General features: G+C 25.4%; 2 protein-coding genes across 5 annotated transcripts; both read left to right on the plus strand.

The window, feature by feature from the left end:
- Positions 1-1,633: 1,633 nt before the first annotated feature.
- LOC113550662 (acetyl-coenzyme A transporter 1-like) lies at positions 1,634-12,836 on the plus strand. Of its 2 annotated transcripts, none has more exons than XM_026952638.1 (10): positions 1,634-1,790; positions 6,407-6,677; positions 9,245-9,371; positions 9,614-9,773; positions 9,851-10,005; positions 10,731-10,921; positions 11,088-11,272; positions 11,698-11,824; positions 12,103-12,318; positions 12,438-12,836. In XM_026952638.1, exons 2-10 carry the CDS (start codon positions 6,471-6,473, stop codon positions 12,645-12,647), a joined length of 1,578 nt encoding a protein of 525 aa, XP_026808439.1. In that variant the 5' UTR covers positions 1,634-1,790; positions 6,407-6,470; the 3' UTR covers positions 12,648-12,836. The 2 variants fall into 2 exon arrangements, with proteins under 2 accessions (XP_026808439.1, XP_026808448.1); XM_026952647.1 differs by lacking the exon at positions 1,634-1,790 and adding an exon at positions 4,693-4,711.
- A 2,558-nt stretch (positions 12,837-15,394) lies between these two features.
- Positions 15,395-22,714, plus strand: LOC113550645 (acetyl-coenzyme A transporter 1-like). 3 transcript variants are annotated; one of them, XM_026952608.1, is made up of 11 exons: positions 15,395-15,666; positions 16,886-17,069; positions 17,373-17,697; positions 17,878-18,004; positions 18,847-19,006; positions 19,094-19,248; positions 19,542-19,732; positions 19,823-20,007; positions 20,267-20,393; positions 21,384-21,599; positions 22,083-22,714. In XM_026952608.1, the coding sequence occupies exons 3-11, from the start codon at positions 17,443-17,445 to the stop codon at positions 22,266-22,268; spliced, it is 1,602 nt and encodes a 533-aa protein (XP_026808409.1). In that variant the 5' UTR covers positions 15,395-15,666; positions 16,886-17,069; positions 17,373-17,442; the 3' UTR covers positions 22,269-22,714. The 3 variants fall into 3 exon arrangements, with proteins under 3 accessions (XP_026808409.1, XP_026808417.1, XP_026808427.1); XM_026952616.1 differs by having other exon boundaries at positions 17,436-17,697; XM_026952626.1 differs by lacking the exon at positions 16,886-17,069 and having other exon boundaries at positions 17,436-17,697.
- Positions 22,715-22,734: the final 20 nt, after the last annotated feature.

The raw sequence follows: 22,734 nt of genomic DNA on the forward strand, positions 1-22,734 counted from the left end.
GTGTTTTTATTCATAATATTGTATTTTGAGTGATTTTCTATTTGGATTTGTTGAAATAATTACACCAATTGAAAAATATTTGATTGTTATTAATTCAAGTTTGGAACACTTCGGGTAATAGTACTAACAATATAGATACCAGCGTAAGTAATAATAACACTTATATAATGACTTTTTATTTTTAAATAGTCGAGTACAACCTATTTTATCTTTTATTTGAAATTTTATTAGGTACATGATATATAATTTCATTTTTTTTACTTCTGAGCAAAATGTTACACTTTTTAGGTTTGGTTCAAACTTTTCAAAAAGTATTTAATTTAATGATAGATAACAGGACATAGGTTTCTATTTTAAAACTGTTTGTTTTTCTGTTTTGTATAATAGTTAATCTATTATTTATAAGCAAGTAAAATTGAGTTTTAAGAAACTTCTATTGAATAAACCGAGCTCATGCTGTGATTTTTCATCCTATTTGTTACCATCTGTTATATTCTAATGTAAATAGTACTCAATCACGAGTATTTAATATAATGTATTCATAAGGACCGGTTTAGGTTTAATTCGTTTGATAGGCTCTAATATCATATAATCATAAACAGTATAATATTTGTATAAAAATTAATAATAATAAAAAAAAATAATAGTGTCAACAATATTATAAATTAATTTAAATACTTATATTTATTTATTACAAGACAAACTTTTATGACATTTTAAATTGCACATTAATTAATATCGGTATAGTTACACATTTTTTACGATGGACTTGGTTTTTAAATTGCGTTGCTCACTTATTTTAGAACCTGAGCAGAGCGATAAATTTATTGATTTTTGCAATGATGTGCATGTGGTTTTTTTTTTTGTTTCTGAGATATTTTTATAGATTATTATTTTCTTCTTTTCTTGTAATTCAAACACGAATTATAATGATACAAAATCGATTTTTTTAAAATTTTTTTGATTAATATTGATGCATTTTTTGCTTTTTAAAAAAGCTTGAAAATATAATATAAGGTTCTTCATATGTGTTTTTACTGGTATATAAAAATAAGTTGAGTGAAATTTTAAACAGAATGTTAAGATTTGCTTATGCTTTTGATGTATGTCGAGATTCACCAGCGAAAAATATCAACACTCGACATCAATTCCTGACGGGAATATTGATATTGTCAGACAAAGAAAACAAATCAAATGATCAAAATGATGGGCCGGTGGGCGTTCGCGGTGATTATGGTAATCACGGGACTGGAGCTTCAAATTGCTGTCTATCTGTGTAGGTACTGCATCGTTTTATAAAAACCACTTGTTTCATCTATACATCTTATTATTTTTAAGTGATCTTATTTTTCAAGTCCGATGCTTTTATTATCTATTGTTATATTATGTATTGAGTTAAAATGTTTGGAAAATAAACTTAAGCATTTTTTTTTTAACGATGTTGTTGCGCGTGTTTCATTATATGACCTTTTATATTTAATTGAATAATCATGCACATCGTATAACTCTAATTAATTATTCACAAATAGATATTGAAATAGTTAAACTTAAAACATTATGCCGTGACCTGATAATTTACCACACTGTTACCACCATATTATCATTGACATGTGTCTTTCCATAGAGATCTAGACAGACGCTGATGTGTTGAGCATTTGCATGCGCAATATTTTTATCGGTCTTAGAGCATAGTGAATAGAAATAAAAATTACATTTTATCAAAGTGTTAAATAAATATTATTGAAGAAATTGTCTATATTCATTTCAAAATTTCAAACTGTCTTGAAAAGGTAATTTTTAGATATTTTATAATACAATCTATATTTTTGGGTTTTAAAACTGGACATTTTCAAATGATCACAATGATCACTGTAAAATTAAAAAAATACATTTATAATACTTTTATTTTATATTAACAATATTTTAAAATATAAATCAATTTTTTATAACTTATTAAAACAAATATAAAAGCCTTCAAAAATTATACTTGAAGAAACAATCGTCTCTAGGTCTGAAATATTTCAATAAATATATTCAAATTATTAATAATGTGAAAAACAACTATTAATAATCATTAAATAAAAACAGGAAATGTTTATTAGGTGTAGTTGAATTTACCTCGTCATAGAGTAGAGTACATCACTATAATGGATATGTTAAATTTGAATTCAATGACAAAAAATTTCACGGGAAAAGCGATTCTGGGTATATTGTTACTATTTATATTATGATTTATTTATTTTCCTATTTATAATAAATAGTAGGTTGAACTATTTTTTTCCAAAAACAAATACATGTTTTATACTGATTATCATAATATTATTTCATGTAATATAATGAGATGTTATTCACTTAAAATCCACTATATCATCGTTCATCGGTTCATGGAATAATTAGCTTAAAATTAATTTAAATATTTTATATATTTTATTGTGTATAGTAAATAATAATATAATACGTAATGAGATTTCAAGTTTTTACGAATAATATTATTTAAAAATCACTAAGCTTACAAGCAAGTATTCAATATTTGCTTCGCTGTCCGGAAAAAAATTGAATCATATAAGTACTATATAATATTTTAGGTGGTTGCTTTTATAATGCAACGCATTATTTTAACATCGCCAAAAATCATTTGAAGGTAAACCATTAATATACGACCCAATATACAATGTCGTCGAAATTTGAAGTTTTTGCACTAATTAAAACGTGTTTATTTTATTAATTCGTAAACAGTTTTTTTTTAAATACAATACAAAAAAAAAGCATATAAAGAATCTTAAATTATACTTTTAAATTTTTTCAAAACAAATAAAAATGTAATCATGCAAAAATCGAAAAAATAAGATTGGCAATTATAAAATGTCTAAAAATAAAAAAAAGAAGTTAAAATATTGTGAAAGTTGTATCATGTTTAGAAAATTTTTGTACAAATATTTTCTGAAAAATAAGTCTTAGTGAATTATTTATTTTTAGATTGAGTTTATTAAAAATTGGTTTTATATAAAACTCTGATTTTTTTGATTTTTTGGTCTCCAAATTAATAATATTTTGAAACCCATTTCATTTATAAATGGTTGAAACAGGATGCTAAAACGACAGATATTTTTAATTCAAAGTATCAACTAGATAGGTACAACTGCAGATTACAAAACTTTAATTTTATTAGTGTTAAGCGCATTCATTCAGACGTTTTAAATTTATTATAATCACCAAATTCAGTAGATTTTAAGTTAAACTATTTTAAACATAATAAAATTTAATTATATTTATGTTCATAGGTTTTATATTATTTAGATTTAGAATATTGTGCTTTTACTTGTCGTAAATTTAATCATAATTAAAAAATAATAATTAATTAGAAGGAGAGAACTATTTTAAGATCAATATTTTTCCGAATTAAAACAAAAGTAATAATAATAAACATGCTTACATTATAAAGCTAATAAATTTAAAGCTCCACTCGGAATCTTTCGTTATAATACATTTTAAAAATGTTTATATTCTGAGCGGAGCAATGAATTTATTGATGTGTATTTTTTCGTGTATGGCTACACAGTTAATTGTATAACGTTTCGATTTTGAACTCTGAGGGTTGCTTTGAATAAAAAATTGGAACTAGTTTAGAGTGTACTTTAAAGTGGTCGAAATGAAAAATTCTCAATAATTTATTTTATAAACAAACAAAAAGTTAAGGAATACATTTAGTTAAGCTAAATTTATTTCTTTGATTTGTCATTATTCAAAGACGAATAACCACAGAAACATAAATTTTCACCGAGTATTTATCATTTTCTAGATACAGGGTATTTCTTTTATCAAAAAAAAAAAATCGTTATTTTAAAATGTATTTACGTTTTTGAAAATATTACATAGTTTTAGTCGAAATCAAACAACATTTTTTAAAATATTTTTCTTCGTTATATATTTTTTTAGGTTTTTTCTTTTTGAAAAATTACAATATACATTTATAAAATTCCATACTGTGAAGTTAAATATTTTTTAGAAAATGTAGATACATTAACCATTGAAATTCGGACGAGTAGTTTATGACTTATAGTATTTTAAGTTAAAGTTAGTCGAGTGATTTTGTACGTGGGATATCCTGCAATATGTTACTACTACGTTCATCTAACTTTAGGTATTTATAACTCATAAAAATAATTGTTATAGGTATTCTGTGTAATTTAAATGAGCCTTATAGTATTTCTGGACGTCTGTGATTCAAAATTGTCTTGAAAGGATTTTGGATAAGATGTTCACAAAACAAATTATTTGTGACAAATGTAAAATGAGTCGTTATCATTGTGTTGAAATACTTTAACTATTACCAAATATTCGTCTTTGAACCGACCACTTAATGTAAATTAGTTCAGATTGTAGTAGACTGTAATGGAGCTATACCGATAGTTTTCTAGTTTTATTTGCATAAAACATTTTATTTATTTGGCAAGATACCCACTGAATAGTTAATTTGATATTTTTAATAGCTGTACAAAGAATTCATATATTGTTAAATATAAATTAGCGATTTCATCTTAGTCGGATTCTAGTTATTCTCTCAACGTGAAGGTAATATGTTACATCTAATTCTTGTAACTGGTTTAGAATTTGCGGTTGAATAAAATTTTTTCTAATACATAGAAATGTTTTATTTCATTTCGTAACTATTAAACGTTTGTTATACTCCGACGCAGTTGTATGATATTATGTAAGAATAAAACGTACATTATTTAAATTTTTAAATGTGTATAAAATATAGCCTGTGTTACGATTGGAAGAACTCAATAAATTTTATTGTAAATGTATCATTTAATATTATAACACGGGATAGTACTATTAATTAATTGTTTTGTGAATACTTTAAATTTTGAATTTTCATATTTATTTTTACTTTTAATTGAATTGTTACCGATATTTTGCATTAAAATAACAAAATGTAAGTGATCGCTTTTAATTATTTTCTTATTTAAGAAGACTCCATACATTTGTATGCGCTATTTCTGTTTTATATATTACCATATAAAATTTTCATTCAACCATTCAAATTTTGTGTACCTACTTACAATTTTTATACAAGAATGGATTCATCTATAATTAATTTTATAGGTATGAAAATAATATTTTATACTTTAGCTTAGGTATGTTATCTGTACTGACCGATATTAAATAACTTGCTTACAAATTAAAACATTGTAAAAAACCAAATGAGAAACACGGGTTATGTCCTTACCTTTAAGTTTAGTTATATGTAGATAATTGTATCCTAATATTAAAGCTAACAACAGAACAATGCAAATGTGAACGCATATTGCTTGTGTTCATTTTTGTAAGATGGAGACAAAATATCCGGGTGTTACATCATCTTATTGATAATTTGTATTATAACACAAATCTATTTTAATCCATGCATTTATTTATATTCGATTTTTTGATTCATAATCGCAATAATTGCATTTTTTTCGAACGTGAACCACGCTAAACTTACTTTACGTGCTTTAGAATAAATATATAAATTAATTTATATAAATAAATAAATATTTATTGACTTATTATTAAATTAATGATGTTTTACTAAGTAGGCCATAAGGAGTTTTTTTCCATATTGTGCATAAATGTTTATAATAAATATATAGGTATCTTACATAGAAATATCTATTATATATTATGTATAATGAAAGTTTGTGTTGTATGACACAATTCTTATTTATTTAAATTCATAATATATCAATTTAACACTAAAAAGTAAAAGGTATTTTATGTATTGATCCATCGCCTGTGGTCTCAGATTTTACAAAAAAGTCAATAAAGTTAATAAAACAGTATCCTGTCATTTAAGCTTTAACACATATTACAATTAATATGCAGTAGAGTCTCGATAATCCGAACACAGGCTAATCCGAACGACGCGGTCATCCGAACGGCTTCGAGTGTACATCGCCACCGTTCCATTATTGTGCTTGTGTAGACCAATAAAATAATATTCATAACGATTATTACGAGTGCATATCACGCATGTGCATCGTCGGATTTTATACGTTGATAACGATTACTAGCTGTGTGTCATACTATATAGTGATTTACATTTTTTGTCAAAAAAAGTACACGAAATGGTCTCATGTAAACAAATTCATAGGTAATCCGAACAAATTCGGTAATCCGGACGACCCAATCTCGTTCGGATTATCGAGATTCTACTGTAGCAATAAAACCAAACCCTTTAGAAAAAAATACAAATAATATTAAATATTCTTGTTCATCTATTTAATAAAAATGAACAGTTTCTAACTCTACTCGTTAATACAAATCATAGAATCAGAGTTTTTTGTATTTTATAAATAATATTATATAAAATAGGTAAATTAAAAAAAAAAAAATGTAATTCAAATGTTATTTTGATTTGTAGAGCCTCGAAGCTTATTTATCAATTGATACCATTTGAAAATAATTAAGTTGCGTGATATGAAATTATGACAGAATCAAATAGAAATCGAGTTGATCGGGATGGATGCGAAAGAACATGCAAATCCACATTCGAAAAACCAAATCTAAATGGAGATCGATTAAATTTTTACCTGTTAATAATACTGTACATAATACAGGGTATTCCTGTAGGCTTGTCTGGAGCTCTTCCAATAATTTTACAGAGCAAAAAAATGGTGACCTATGAAGATCAAGTAAGTTTTAATTATACTTAAATTTGAATATATTACTTTAGAGCACAACAACTTAGAAATAAGTAAAACGTGTACAATGATTATTTTGATGATAGTGAAGCCACAATTATTGATTTTATTTGGTATATATATATATCTAACTTAGTTTACTATGCATAACAGAAAAAAAAAAGTTAAATATAACATTTTATAGGATATAAAAAATGTAGTTGACAGTTGCACACATTTATCAAATTATCTATTTCCCTTACCGTGTAAAATATAAAAATAAAAATATTCATACTTAAACTATTTTAACATCATTTAATTTTACTAATTAAAACGAAAAATTGTTTTATTTAATTGCTAACAAATTATAATAAATACTGTTTATTATTATTATTAATTGAAATATTTCTTCAATTATTTGTATTTTTTTAATATTATTATTAAATAGTTTGACCAATATAACTTACCTAGTTAAAAAATTATTAAGCACAAGGCAGAATAAAAATAAATGTATTATACATATTACGTCATAATAAAACTAGTTATACTTAAACAATATCATAGTGTTAACAATATATTCAGAAGTTATATTAAGAATGGAAAGGAGGTTGAAAGGAATTCATTAAGATTAGCATAAAAAACAGGAAAACCTAGTAATATTATTAACTTTTATATTATACCATTAATGATAAAAAATTCTTTATTTTGTAATAAAAATAAGTAAAATATATTTTTCTTTTTGCAATTAATAAATAAAATAATTGAAATGATTAGAGCTAATAATTACCACTTAGGTGAATCCACTTTTTTTTAATATGAATTTTAAAAAAATCGTCCAAGAGTATATTTAATATCATGTATTACATACAATTCGTATCATTTGCATTAATTGTAACTATACTTTTTTTATATTAGTATAAATGAACAAGTAAAAAATTTCGTTAACATGTCTAGCTTTAGGAATGTTTATTATACCTATACAGTGTAACGAAAACAGTATTTAAATAAGTGTCTTTTAGTATTTTATTTGTCAATATAATATTATACTTTTAAAAAGAAATCACTGTAACTAGACATTTTTAAGCTGCTTAAAAACTTTGAATTTATCGTTCGATCAATTTCACATTATAAGAGTTTAGCTCTGAAATCACTTGTCATTGTCATCTATGTAAACTTGTTTTTGTTATTAGACACATGTGAAAGGCAAAGGATTAAACTTAGGCGTGACTTACTCTTAAGCTCTTAAACCAACGATAATAATTGCCAGTGGCCATATATCAGTCATTAAAAAAAAAAATTGATGGATTGGAAAATTAAAATTTGATTATAACACCCATATTATAATTATTTTGTACCTAGTGAAAAAAACATGTTTTAACAATTTTTTTTTAAACGGCTAGCGCAGTGTTTGTTAATGATATTTTTTTATAAAATAAAGAAGTTTGAACAATTTTCGATACTTTTATAATTTATATTATTTAAGTTCTAAATTATTATAATATTGCCTAGAAATATTAATCTATAATACTACAAAGTGGTCCAGCAGTAACTTTTATAATTCATGGAATTAATTGAAATAAACAATGTTTTAATTATTATTTTAGAAGTAGATATAATCATTTTGAAAATAATACACTGAGTCTGGTTTAAATTTACATCTAACACTCTTGAAAAATAATATTCATTGAAATCAAATATATCCTTATAGTTGCTAGTTTTACTGTGTTATTAGAAAATCATAATAGCTTATTATTTATATTTGATAAATAGATTATTTTAATACAAAAAACTCATAACTTTAGATTTTGAGAAGAATGATGTATGCATTAGTTTTATAATGATTTTGCGTTTTTTCCGTTTGTTTTTGAAGAATCATTTAAAATAAAATACAATCAATCAATTTTAAATATTTAAAAATGATAAAAAGTAATACTAAAAAGTTCGATCTAGATTTAAATAAAAATTTAAAAAAAATCAAGTTATGTATTTAAAAAAAAAGGATATCTTCAAAATCACAAAAATATAATTATTATTTCTTGGTTTAATGTTTTTAATTTTTACCTAAGGCCTGAAAATAAAATTCAAGGTGTTTCAAGTTATTCTTACAAATATTTTAAAAGAATATGAAAATAATTTCATATTTTTTTATATGTATTTGAAGTACATATTTTAATAAAATTTGATATTTAAAACTTAATTAAAAATAACAATTATAGTTATTTTAATACGATTTCAAAAGTATTATCTTAGAGACTTGAAACTTTTCGTCAATCATAATGATATAAATATATAATATACATGAAATGTTTTTGGAAAAAACGAATTAAGCTTATTAATAATACACTGACACTTATAATTTTAAATTTAAATTTTAAAATATCCTAAAAAATATAGACGGACAGGTGGTCTTTGCTCATAATCATTTTCCATGATAAACTGACCTATTCAATAACGAGATACACTCGAAATCCATTATACGGCAGAGTGACTTTCTCGGTTTTTTCACTATTCATTTATTTATAGTTCTAATAATATTTATACCAATGTATTATAATTGAGTATTGTTTTTCATATTTTAGGCTGCGTTTAGTATTTCATTGTGGCCTTACAGTATGAAACTTATATGGGCTCCAATAGTAGATGCACTTTATGTTAAACGCATAGGCAGGCGTAAAAGTTGGCTAATACCCCTCCAGTTTTTAATGGGTACGTATAATACATTATTTTTTCATTATATTATATTTAAAAAAAATGTAAGTACTGTTAATTCAACATTTAATTATTTTATACATTCTCCGTGCATCTCACGCACCAAACTGCAATTATTGTAATAAATAATTTTATATATATATATATATGTGTGTGTGTGTGTGTATGTGTATTTTTTTTTATTAAACTGTGGGTTTAACCCTTAGAATATTATTTTTATTTTTTTTAACATTTTACAGGGGTACTGGTACTTTACATAGCCAGTAATATTGATAATTGGTTACCTGAGTCGGGAAAACCAAACCTAAAAATGTTAATAATCGTGGTTTTTGTCGTTAATATTTTATCAGCTACTCAAGACATTGTCGTCGACGGTTGGGCATTGACTATGTTGAAGAAGTAAGCACTAAAAAAGATATGATTGATTTAATTTTATTTTTCACAGAATAATTGTTTGATTTTGATTTTGTGAACAGGAAGAACGTGGGTTATGCATCGACGTGCAATTCAGTTGGAGTACCGTTTGGAATGTTCTTAGGATCAGTTTGTTTCACCCTAATTGTATCAGAGCAATTCAATGTTACTTATTTTCGAGCTGTGCCTGGCGCAGGAGGACTACTTACTATGAAAAGTACGCAAATAAAAGAAACTTCCTTAATTTATCGAAACGTACACTTGAGTACTTGACTAACCTTTAATTGAATTTGTAACTGGGCTGTATATATACATATGATGGCATTTACTATGCACAGATGTATTGATTAAGATTCGTTTTATAACAGTTGTGTTTGGAATCAATAAATGTAAACGTATATTTTAATTGGCCCGTCGCATAATTATTTATCTCAAATACTTTGTTTCGCGTGATGATAGGTAAAAATATCAAATAATACAGATAATTGATTAAAAATTGAAAAGTTTTAATTTAAAGAGGACACATTTCAATTCAAGTTACAATGAATTTATATAACTTAAATTAACGCCAGAAAAAATACATTTCGAAGTTCTAATATTGTGATGATAATGCTTTCTATAAATATTGTTTCTTACATTTTCTGTTAGAATATTTTTACTTTTCACTATATACTAATTCCAAAATATATGAAATTGCCTGTTTTCTTATGTATTTTTGATAAATTTGATTCATTGTGTCCAAGCTAAACAATTATTATGTCACACTCCTAAAAAGTTATAGTATTTCCTAAATCCTAATCATATATTTTAATCAATAATGTCTTACTAAAAAAATATGTCTTTTTTTATTGACAGTATTAAGCGATTTGATTAAAATATGTTTGTGTTTAAATTACAATGAAATCACAATCACACTGTATTTTATACTTTTTATTTTTATAGGTTATTTGTATGGTTACGGCACCGCGATTTTGGTGATAACATCTATAGTGGCCATATTTAAAAAAGAAAAAGATAGCAGATTAGAGGAAGGACATGTGAATATCAACGTATTTCAGAATTATAAATTATTATGGGATATTTTGAAGCTACCTCAAATTAGAATATTGGCTGTAGCTTTAATGACAACTAGAGTAAATATTAACTTAGTGTGATAAAATTGATTAGTTAATTAACATAAATTAGTTATTATTACACCAAGATATTTAATTTAATTTAACATATTAATTTCAGTAATGATTTTGTGATTACAGGTATTTTTTTTATTACTCATGGTATTATATTTTATTCATCTTTTAGATTGGATTCACTGCAACGGATAGTGTCTCAAATTTAAAGCTTATTGATGCCGGTGTATCTAAAGAAAACATCATGATTATTACCTCGGCTCTGTATATTATAAAACTGATTATGCCAATATTTGTATCCAAATATGTTACGGGCCCGAAACCGATGAGTTATTTCCTCAAAATAACACCTTTTAGGTAAATAAAACAGATCAACTATATTTTTTACTTAGATAAATTTAAGTTTTATGTTATTATTGTTTTTAATCTAAAAAGCAACAATAAATCTTAGTTTAGATGAGCGGAGTAATGGATCGACATTTTACTAGGTATCCTTATGTGTCATTCCAACCCGATCATCTAAATTTTAAAGTAATTAAAAATAATTAATTAATCGTTCAAAATATGAAATTAAAAATATTTACTATCATTAGAAAAAACATAAAAAAATACGTTTTTTTCAAAAATATTTTGTAACGTCCTAATATTATATTATAATAAAAATATTTCATGAAACTTCAATTCTTTTCGAGAAATTAAATTTTAATTTTGCTTTTAAAAGAACCACTTTTTATACTATATAAAATATACATTATATCCATAACAATATAATTTTATTTCAGATTACTCTGGTGTATTTCTTATGTTGTATTGATTTATTATACACCGAGTTTGATACGAAAAGATGGCCTTGTTGCTGTGCCAATATATTATAATTTTATAATGGGATTAGTATTAATATCGAACGAGGTAGGTTAATCTACATCACTTTATCGTGCACATATCCAATGAACTAATTAATTCATTAGTTTATTTATTTTATTATATTATGTATTATATAAAGTAGTTTTGGTGATGTTTTGTAATATCAGATTTAAAGTATAACTATTTAATTTACTAAATAGGATAAATTTGAACAAACCCCTATGCAAATAAATGTCGAAGACTCTGTCACGTTTATCATGTGTAATTCTTAATTTTAAATGTGCTTAACAAATAATATTAAAGTATTAAATAATTGTTTTCAGATGCTGAGTTTCTTCATGTTATTAACATTATTTGCTTTCTTTTGCCGATTAAGTGATCCTCGTTTTGGAGGCACATATATGACGTTATTCAATACATTTTTCTATTTGGGATTCTTGCTATCCAATACTTTAGTTTTGAAACTGGTGGATTTTTTCACTTTTAGAAAGTGTTCGAATAATGACCTGAATAGTTGTTCGGCTCCAGATTTAAAAAATGTAAGACTTTTGTAATTTTTATGTGTATATTACGAGATAATTTAAAATGCAAAAATACACATTGTATATTATTTCAATAATTAGTATGCCTATGACTTAATTTTTAATTTTTATTGCAGTTATGCAAAGAAAATGGAGGAAGTTGTGTTATATCTGTGGATGGATATTATATAGTGGTTTTTATGAGTTTGATTGTTGGCTTTGTTTGGTATGGTGTTTTTAGAAATATAATCAAGAAATATCAATCATTGAGCATTTCTCATTGGATGATAAATATTAAACGACCTACAGCCCAAACAGCAGTCGAATCATGCCTTATACCCACGTGATCAAAGATAATTTAAATATTAAATGTGTCATTAAGTAAATTTTCACTTCGTAAAAAATATAATAAAATGTTTTTAATAATTATAGTTTACAGTGTAAACTTTACACAGTTTTCGAAACATAATTTATTTAAAAAAAATCAACATCAAAAATTGATTGTGTGTTCATAATAATTTAAGTATTTACCTAATCATCTCACTAACCTAAAATTATGTAATATGTTTCATTTTATTTTTTATTGTTTTCATAATTATCAATGTTGTCATATTTTTTAATAAATGTAAAAAATACTATTGATTATTTATTTGATTTTCTGGGACCGGTTAACTATCACTCCGATTAAAATTTAAATTGAGTAATATAATATTCTACGACTTATTTTAGCAGATAATTGCAACCAGTTTATATATCTTCAATCTTGTCATACGTTTTTCTATTTTTTCGAGTGTCAATTATTATTATCAATTGTTTTTGTTTGTACATAATATATTTCATCGTACATTTAATATATAGCCTCAATGTCCCGTACAACATAAATTATATATTATGTTACGGACGTGAAAATCCCATGTAAACCGTTTCAAACAACCGAAGAGTATGGTGTATTGATGTGACCTAACGTATGTAATATAATTGACATTTTAAAGCTGGTCTCGCATGGAGCGATTAAATAACGCATGATTAAGGGTTTTATCTACTATGGACGACCATCCACGATGAACATTGACTATTAAAAACGAACTGTAGTACAGCAGTAAACAACAGCAGTCGACCTTCTCGAATTGCGAGTTGTTTAATTTCCATAGTTTGTTTTTCGTTTTTTCTTTGATGGCTTGAGTTTTAAGTTTTAACAATTTTTTAAGTCGTATAATTCTGATATACTTACTTTGTCGTTATTAGCAGAGTAAGTGATTACTGTAATTTAAAAGTGTAATTTCATTGTGAAAAGAATAGCTGTAATAATTAGTGAAACGATTAGTGTTTTCGAGCTACTGATGCGTACTTATATAATATATAATTATAATTAATTTATCGTCACATGTAAATGTGTTTCATAATATCATGCAAAGTGAATTATAGACAGTCCTATTTAATATGTAGTCTACCGACATTTTTCTAAACTAAGCTATATATTCTTATTATAATTAAACCATTGCAATAGAATTGACAAAACAAAAAAAATAGAGTGGGCAAGTGAGCAGTTCTGCTATGCAATACGTTAGGTGTCAAGTGGGTAACTTCAAGGGATGTTTAAATTTGAATTAAATTATACATTATTTTTATGAAAAACGTTTATGAGCGGAGACGGTCTGTCAGCCTGTATCACTTAATATATTTTTTGATATGCTTTTTTATAAAACTTTTAACACTTTTAAGTACACTTAAGTATCACTTAATATTACGGTAGATTGATATAATTTTCACCAAAAACATTTTATTTATTGTAATAATACTATACATATTAATTATACCATATTATATTATTGTTATTAACTTTTAAGTTTGTGGGTTTCCACACTTTTACATCTCCCTCCTCACGTTATTTCATGTTGTTATTATTTAGTTAAGCTATCAAGTTTATTTGTTGTATATAATAATATTAAAGATTGTTAGTATACTTTGTTTAAAAAAACATTTGAGTTAACATTATATTCATTGTTATTATACGTAATTTCGCACAAATCTGAGATACAAATTTCTATAAAAAAACAATTGTATTTATACATTTTTCAGATTTTTTAGTTTAAGTTTGAAATACTTATCAGGAATATTGTACTACATTTTAAATCCTTAGCTATACATTTTTTACCACAAATTATTTTTAGTATTGGTAATTTTCATGATTTTTACGAATTTTGTAAAAATATGAACTTCAAATGCATTTAAAATAAAATTGAGCATATGTATTTTTAATAATTTTATACTAATATAATAACATGTTATGTGGGAATTTTCATTACATTTTTTAGGAGCCTTGTCTCAATGAATAGCTTTTAATTGATACCTATAAAAAAAAAAACCAAAATTTCTCATGCCTATAGTTCAAAAAGAGTAAAAATTAATCCGTACATAAAAAATGACAATATAAACATTTAATGAAAATTTCTAGATCTATGATTATTCGTTTTTGAGTTACAACAAAAAACAAAAATCGTTTGAGGAAAATAGTTATGCGGCGAATATTCAATATCCTAAAATGCTAACTTCACTAACGGCAGACGAAAATAGATATAGGGAGCGAATGAAAACAACAGTTTGTAAAAACAATAAAGTGATGTACCATATTGTACTTATTTATTATTTTGTAATTTTTTTTATCATTTGAAACGTTTTAGGAAAACTGTGTAGTAGTATACTGTACCTAGGCTGCATTGTTTTAATTCATTTTAATCACACACCAAAGCGATTGATGTATTTTTACAAAATAACATTTTTTTTTACTATTGACGATGAAATATAATATTTGCATTGCTCGTTAGTCGTTATAGCCTATTGGTACTTATAATATATTGCGAGTGCATAAAAACAACTACACTTTTACGGATACTAAAAATGTATTTTTGGTAAACCGCATATTACTCATACTGTATGATATTATGCACACACGCACACACACATACTGTAGAATGTAATTTTACGAAAGTGTGTATAGTCTCCTGCTACAATTTTTAGACGTTATACGACCGTGGGCAACGGATATTGGAGATACTATGTACACGGTATAGTCGTTTCAGAGTCTTAGTCTACTTCGGTCGCACGACGTGCTGAGTTGTGAAATTGCGATTCTCACAATCTGTCGGGGCGTCATCGCAAGCAACAGCAGCAGCAGTGTTTTAGACCGCACATGTGCCTTGGCGCTTCGTTCAGATATTTATATGCGCTTAAGCCAGCGGAGGCCACAGGCAAATTGTAAATTCGTCCTCGACAGTTAACGTGACCGCCGTTTCATAATGATACATTAATATCACGTAACATCAAACAAGTAGCCCACGGCATCGTCCGATAACGTGATCCACAACGGTCTGTATCTAATAAACGTATTAATAGTACCTACTTGTAATGTATATTTATAATAACAACTTATTAATATGCAGTTTGTCCGGCACCATTTATCACATAATCGCCATTTGTGGATGTAAATTGTTGTTCTGATTTTTTACTTTGGGCCCTTTCACTTTGATAGAAAAACAAACGAATCTATCTAGACAAAATAATAAATATCCTATGTATGGTTGATAATAATATAAGCAAGGCTAGTGTAATGTGTATGAGTTATTAAATACTATCTAATATAATATCGTAACTCTTAATATCAGTATTAACCATTACACGTCATTGTATAATAATAATGATAATAACCGATAACTGTTATTTTTAATTTTTTTAAATCGAGATGGAAACTGAATCTATTGTAAACAACAGTGTTTTACTACTGACATTTTTGAATATAATTTACTAAAAACATTTTGTCACTTAAACATCGAGGTAATATTCCAAATGTGGTTACTGATTAGTTTAATTTTTCATGAAAAAATAAAGTTATGCAAATCTATAAGATTTTTTGGGGAAGCAACTGGCCTCTGTCCTCGTTCACCCAAGTCCTAAAAAAATATAGTTTATAGTAACAATATATACATTTGTTATAATTCAAATCTTCGTAAAAATCATAAAATTGAAATAATATTAATCGTACATAAATGTGTATTCTCCATTGTTTATTGACATGTTTAATTACTCTAACTATTGGTATTTGATGTAATATTTTATTAAGACTGAAATATGATTCCCTTTCGAATATCATTTTATATATGTATTATATTCTGCGAACAATATTTGTGTATTTCGTATACATTAAACTAATTGCAAGGTTCAACGCAACATTGACCTGCGTTATCAAACCCCGGAATTGTATAATATATTTTATTCCCTATTAATATTGATTCAGTACGTGTTAGTTGTTTTTATTTATTTACTTCTCGTCGAAAATTATAGTTTATACCATCAAGTCTATAGATATTAGTTATTATTTATAATCGTTTGTTTCTTGGTATATTTATTTTAATAACGTGTTAAATTATAGTCACTTACAAGAACCATAAAAGACTACTTGAGTATAATAATTATTGTAATATACATTAATATTTATATACTATATTATATGTGTATATTTTGAAGTATGTTTAATAATATACTTTTATTTTATAATAATCACTATCTATTGATATTGTAATTATTGCAGAAATTTATTATAAAAACGTGATTGATATCTATCCCTATTCCATATAACATCACAACAACTGCCACCACCACAACATAACAACACCGATAAAAGATTTTCTGCGTGTAGCAATATTAACAATTCATAATATTATAGGTGACGGACTAGTTACATCACAATATAATTTGTATGCAGTATTCCTTATGTGAGTATTAATAATTTCAACAATAATATTTTGCAGCAATCGATAAAAATATAAAATTACTATAGGATCCATTGCTAGAATTTATTTCCCAAAAGTTAGAAGTATACAACTTTGTATTTTTGTAATATCAGTTTGTATACGTCTCACTCAAACTAAACTATAATATTTTAACCATAGCTAATTGTATATTATATTTAATTACAATATTAATACTCTTGTATGATCGTACTGTTATTAATTAACTTTTAAATTATTAACAATAATAAAAAAATTATGTTTTCGTTAATTTTTGTCTATCGTTAGTGCAATACAAAGTTTCAAAACTTTCAACTTTATATAATTTATAATCAAACGGAGGATTTGTAGTGTGGACATGGAAAAATCACTAAATAAAGAAGAAGAACAAGGAGAAGAAGAAGAAGAAGAAGAAGAAGAAGAAGAAAAAAAAGAATTAGGAACATTTGAAGTTTCATCTCAGTCTTTGCCAGCCAAACCAAACTTGAAGGGTGATTGGCTGAATTTTTTTTTATTGATATTATTGTACACAATACAAGGATTACCTTTGGGCTTAGTCATCGCTTTTCCGATAATTTTTCAAAGTAAAAAAATAGTGACCTATAAAGAACAGGTAAATTTTAGTTTAAGAATATTATACTTAATGTAATTAATTAAAATTCAGTAATAGATGTACATATAACAATTTATGTATTTCATAACACTACGAGCATCATTGTAATATGTATTTATAAATAACTCAATAGTTATTTACTTACTTAGAAACGTACTATTAAATATGTACTTTTTTCAGGCTTTTTTCAGTTTAGTTGCGTGGCCATACAGTGTAAAAATGTTATGGGCCCCAATAGTAGATTCACTGTATGTACAATGGATAGGCAGACGAAAATCTTGGCTCATATCCATTCAATACTTAATGGGTATACAAATATATTATTTTCTTCTAAACACTTGAGATATTTAACACATACAAATGTGATGATTAAACAAATCTAAATACGCAGCTGCCATAATATTTATTATTCTATTTTTATGAATGCGTTTCATTGGAAACTTTCTTTATTAAATTTAGTTAGAAATTCATATATTTTATATAATAATACGAATTAATTTAAGAACATATTTCGTTGATATTATGTAATATTTTTAGCTTCAATTATATATTTCGTTAATCAGTTTTTAACTTTTTGTCATAGTACATACGTGTCCACTTAATGTAGTAACAATATCATACTTTCTAATAAAATATGCGTGGGACTCTCAATTATAAAATTATAGGGCAATACACTCTATGTATTAAAGATAAAACTATAGAATTGTTCAATTGTTTCTAAAGATAGTCGATAGGTATAACTATTTAATATTCTTCCGTTCTAAAATTATGAATATGCATTAAAAATGTGTACAATATGTTTGATAAAATATAACTAAGCCGTAGAACATGTTTGATACGCAATTATTGAAATTGTACAGTTATCAAATATTTAAGTTTTTGACAAATTTTCAGATACAAATACAATAATCCGAACTCTAAAATTGTTTATAATTATTTATAAACTGTAACTCTCTAAAAATCCATACGTTTATAAAATAAATAATAAAGATTCAAAATTGGAATTTTAAACGATTCCTATAATAATAATAATAATAATAAAAATACTATTACTCATTTTTTTATTTATTTTTAATATTTTATTCATGAGTTCATGACTATACTTTTACTGGCATCATTTTTACTGTGCATTATCGATGTGATGATTAGGGGCATTTTTGTACTATACGGCCACTAACATCGACGAGTGGTTGCCCGAGTCTGAAGTACCTAATTTCAAAGCGTTGGTGTTTACGTTTGGTGTCATTAGCTTCTTGGCCGCAACGCAAGATATAGTTGTCGATGGTTGGGCACTGACAATGCTTAAAAAGTTAGTTGCGCGGCGGACTGTCATTTAAAATTATGACCGGATACTGACAATATAAACAGCTTAATGATTTTAAACTTATTTTCTTAGGAACAACGTTGGTCATGCGTCCACGTGTAATGGAACCGGTGTAGCGTTGGGTGTGCTTATTGGTACTATTTGTCCCGTTTTACTTACGTCGGTAGACTTCTGTAATAAATACTTACGGACGACAAACAGCACAGAAGGAATAATTACTATAAAAGGTACGTAACTAAGCAGCGCAAAATGCATGTACAGCATTATTAAGAATAAGACTACTGGTATTTAGATTATTTTGGTATTACCATTTAAGTATAATAATTATTTATATTTTTAATAATTTTATACTTAATTATTGAATATCTTTTATTTTTATAATGTGCCAATTAATCAATAACTGTGATTAAAATTGGTATTATTAAGTACTTAAATTGAGTATTAATAATGTAAACGTTAATTATTAGAATTTTTTTAAATATTTTAAATTATAAGACTTTTATATTGTAATTTGCACTAGGTTTTTTGTATTTTTGGAGTATTACAATTATATTGATAACAACATTAGTTGGTATATTCAAAAGAGAAAAGGATAACAGACTAGAAGAGGGGCACGTTAACATTAATGTTCTTCAAAGTTATCAACTCCTGTGGAAAATTATAAAGCTGCCTAATATTCGTGTATTGGCAATAGCATTGTTAACAATGAAGGTGAATATTGTAGTATTATAATTAATAATTTTAAATCTTAATTATCACTTTTGCAGTATTAATCGATGAATTATTATTATTTTTATTTAGATTGGATTTTCGGCAACTGATTCTGTGTCAAACCTTAAACTAATTGATGCCGGAATATCTAAAGATGACATAATGATAATAACCATATCGATGTATATAGTTAAAATGATAATACCTCTCATTGTATCAAAATACACTTCAGGTACAAAACCGATGAGTGCATACATGAAATTAATGCCAATCAGGTATGAAAAAAAAAATATTAGTACAATATATATGTATAATATCTATACATATTTATAAACTTAATTTGTCTTCTTAAATTGGTTAAAAAAAAATAGTTTTGATTACCTAGCTAAATTAGGACTATAATATTAACTATTTAAAGTTACAAAAATCAATAAAACGCTATAAAAGTTGTAAAATATTATTGACCATCAATTTAAATATTGTATCTGAAATATAAACTAATAAATGATGATATTTTTATTAATTATGTTTCAGGTTACTTTGGAGCATTCCTTATGCTGCATTAATTTACTACACGCCAAATTTGATTAAAAGCAATGGTGTTGTAAATATTCCAACATATTATTATTTTATTTTAGTATTTATGTGTATAATACATGAGGTTAGTTGATAAATATTTAAGTTAATATATATAATATCTTTTTACATCATTACCATTTGTGAACACGGAAAAGTGTTCAACACTAAAAACTCAAATTAATCAAATTATACTAAAATATATTAAGTAGGTAATACCATTTAAATTTAAAAATCAAGGGATTACCCGCAAACACTAAAATATATACATTATTTATTATATGCAATTAAATAGTGTCTATTAATCTCAATTCACACAAATTATATACATTTTAAATTTTGAGCAGATCGATGTATGAATTTTACCACGAGTCAACAGAGTCTTACAACGATCAGTATTTATTTTTTTTATGAATACATATTTTAGTTTGTTTTTGAACAATTATGTTTTAGAAAATAAAATTTGATTATATTTTCAACATTATAAAAAGGTACCTAGATATTGGTAGTAAATCGGATCTAAATTGTACTGGAGGCTAAAAGTAAAAAATTCTTCGTATTTTTAAAATAGCTATTAAACTTAAAAAAAAAAACAAAATGAAAAAAGTGAAATTTTTATTTCAGTTTTTCATAAAATAGTTTTTGATTTTTTTTTTAATCCAAAAAATATTAATCGTTTAAAATCTAGAAATTGTTGCCATCGCGTAAATTAATATTTTTTACCTATAATGATACTTTCAAAATATTTAGACTAATTTTGAATTATTTATATAACACATAAAAATTCATACCGTTTTACGGTTGGTACGTCAGAATCGACATCTAATTTAATAACAATAATAATATAATGTGATATAATATTATAATATATACCTGTATAATTAATGTTATATTTTTTGAAAATAATAAACTCAACCTTCACTATTACTAAAAGAAAATTAATACAATATTCCAAAATACCCTAGACACACCTTGCTATTTAGAAACATTTTCTAATAATTTAATATCATGCATATTTATTGTATTTAAAAAGTGAACTAATAAGTAAACGACGATTAAATTGTTTTGATTTTAGACTTTGGCATTCACTATGTACATTTTTACAATAGGATTTTTCTCTCGGATTTGCGACTCACGTTTTGGCGGTACATACATGACGATGTTGTCAACAATTTCCAGTTTTGGATGGATGTTATCAAACACTTTGGCATTGCGAATGATTGACGTGCTAACGTTTAGTAAATGTTCAAACAACGACTCTAATAATTGTTCTACTTTACAATTAAAAAACGTAAGAAATATAATAGGTATTAAGATTGTCCAAGAAATTGATACTCAAAATGTTTTTTGTTTATTTTTTAATTAATTACACCTTACACAAATAACTTGTGTCTCGGAGCTTTAATGTATTTCTAAAATGTTCACACGGAACACTGATCCGAGAAATTATTTGATTTTATCAAGCTGAGTTTTTCGTGACTCAATAATAAATTAATAACGTAATGTCATAGTTATTTGTCGAAATTTGTCTACGAATGATGGGGGGGACGTGTTTTAATATTTATATAAATATACCTAAGAACATTATTATGTTTCATCACTGATTTTAAAAACCACTAACCCAAAAAAACCCAAAAATACTAATATTTCCTTACATCGGGATACCTACCTATACATTACTTATTCTTTATTGTTCCGTTGGATTTAACAATATTCATTTGCTACTATATACCTATTGAACTATTGTCTCATTCAAAATCTGTTTTATTAATAGATGTGCAGAACAAATAATGGTGATTGCATCAGTATTGTAAATGGTTACTATATAGAAGTTGCAGTGTGCATGATGATTGGATTCGTTTGGTATTTTTTGTATAAAAAAACCATAAAAAGTCTTCAAACAAAGAGTCCTTCTAACTGGAAAGTGGACTTAAATTTATCAAATCGAGAAAACAAATGAGAGTTAACAACTTAAACAACTTAGGGGTTCGATAACATATAATATTCGTAGAATATTTTAAAATATGTTCACATTTATACGTTTATGTGTATTATGTCTATGATAGTTATACTGTTGAATTGTATTTTATTGTTTTTTAAATTATCATTTGATTGATAATAATTTAAAGCTTAGAAATAAGAATTGTTAAATATTGTCTTACACCCAAATACTTATGTGTATTAATATATTACCGAAAAAAAGTTATTATTACGTAATTTTGTTGCTGTCTAGTGTCTATGCTATCTACATATTGCGCATGGCTAATAAACAACTTACCTTCCTATCATGACCACCTTAACGTATTGTTAATTGTTATCTATCTATTAAAATGTACTATGATATTTATTATATATTTCGGCTTTGCCCGCAATGTTTTAAATAAATAAACTACTGTTTATTAAACACATTATTATTGTTGTAATAG

The sequence above is a fragment of the Rhopalosiphum maidis genome, chromosome 1 (genome assembly GCF_003676215.2).
Source record: "Rhopalosiphum maidis isolate BTI-1 chromosome 1, ASM367621v3, whole genome shotgun sequence".
NCBI classification, from domain to species: Eukaryota; Metazoa; Arthropoda; class Insecta; order Hemiptera; family Aphididae; genus Rhopalosiphum; species Rhopalosiphum maidis.

What these genes read in the sequence shown, in the direction of transcription:
- LOC113550662 (XM_026952638.1), top strand. Translation starts at nt 6,471, where the DNA reads ATGACAGAATCAAATAGAAATCGAGTTGATCGGGATGGATGCGAAAGA. An exon ending in GCATTGACTATGTTGAAGAA is followed by an intron (nt 9,774 to 9,850) that starts GTAAGCACTAAA and finishes TTTTGTGAACAG; the next exon opens with GAAGAACGTGGGTTATGCAT. An exon ending in TAGTATTAATATCGAACGAG is followed by an intron (nt 11,825 to 12,102) that starts GTAGGTTAATCT and finishes AATTGTTTTCAG; the next exon opens with ATGCTGAGTTTCTTCATGTT.
- LOC113550645 (XM_026952608.1), top strand. Translation starts at nt 17,443, where the DNA reads ATGGAAAAATCACTAAATAAAGAAGAAGAACAAGGAGAAGAAGAAGAA. An exon ending in GCACTGACAATGCTTAAAAA is followed by an intron (nt 19,007 to 19,093) that starts GTTAGTTGCGCG and finishes TTATTTTCTTAG; the next exon opens with GAACAACGTTGGTCATGCGT. An exon ending in TTATGTGTATAATACATGAG is followed by an intron (nt 20,394 to 21,383) that starts GTTAGTTGATAA and finishes TTTTGATTTTAG; the next exon opens with ACTTTGGCATTCACTATGTA.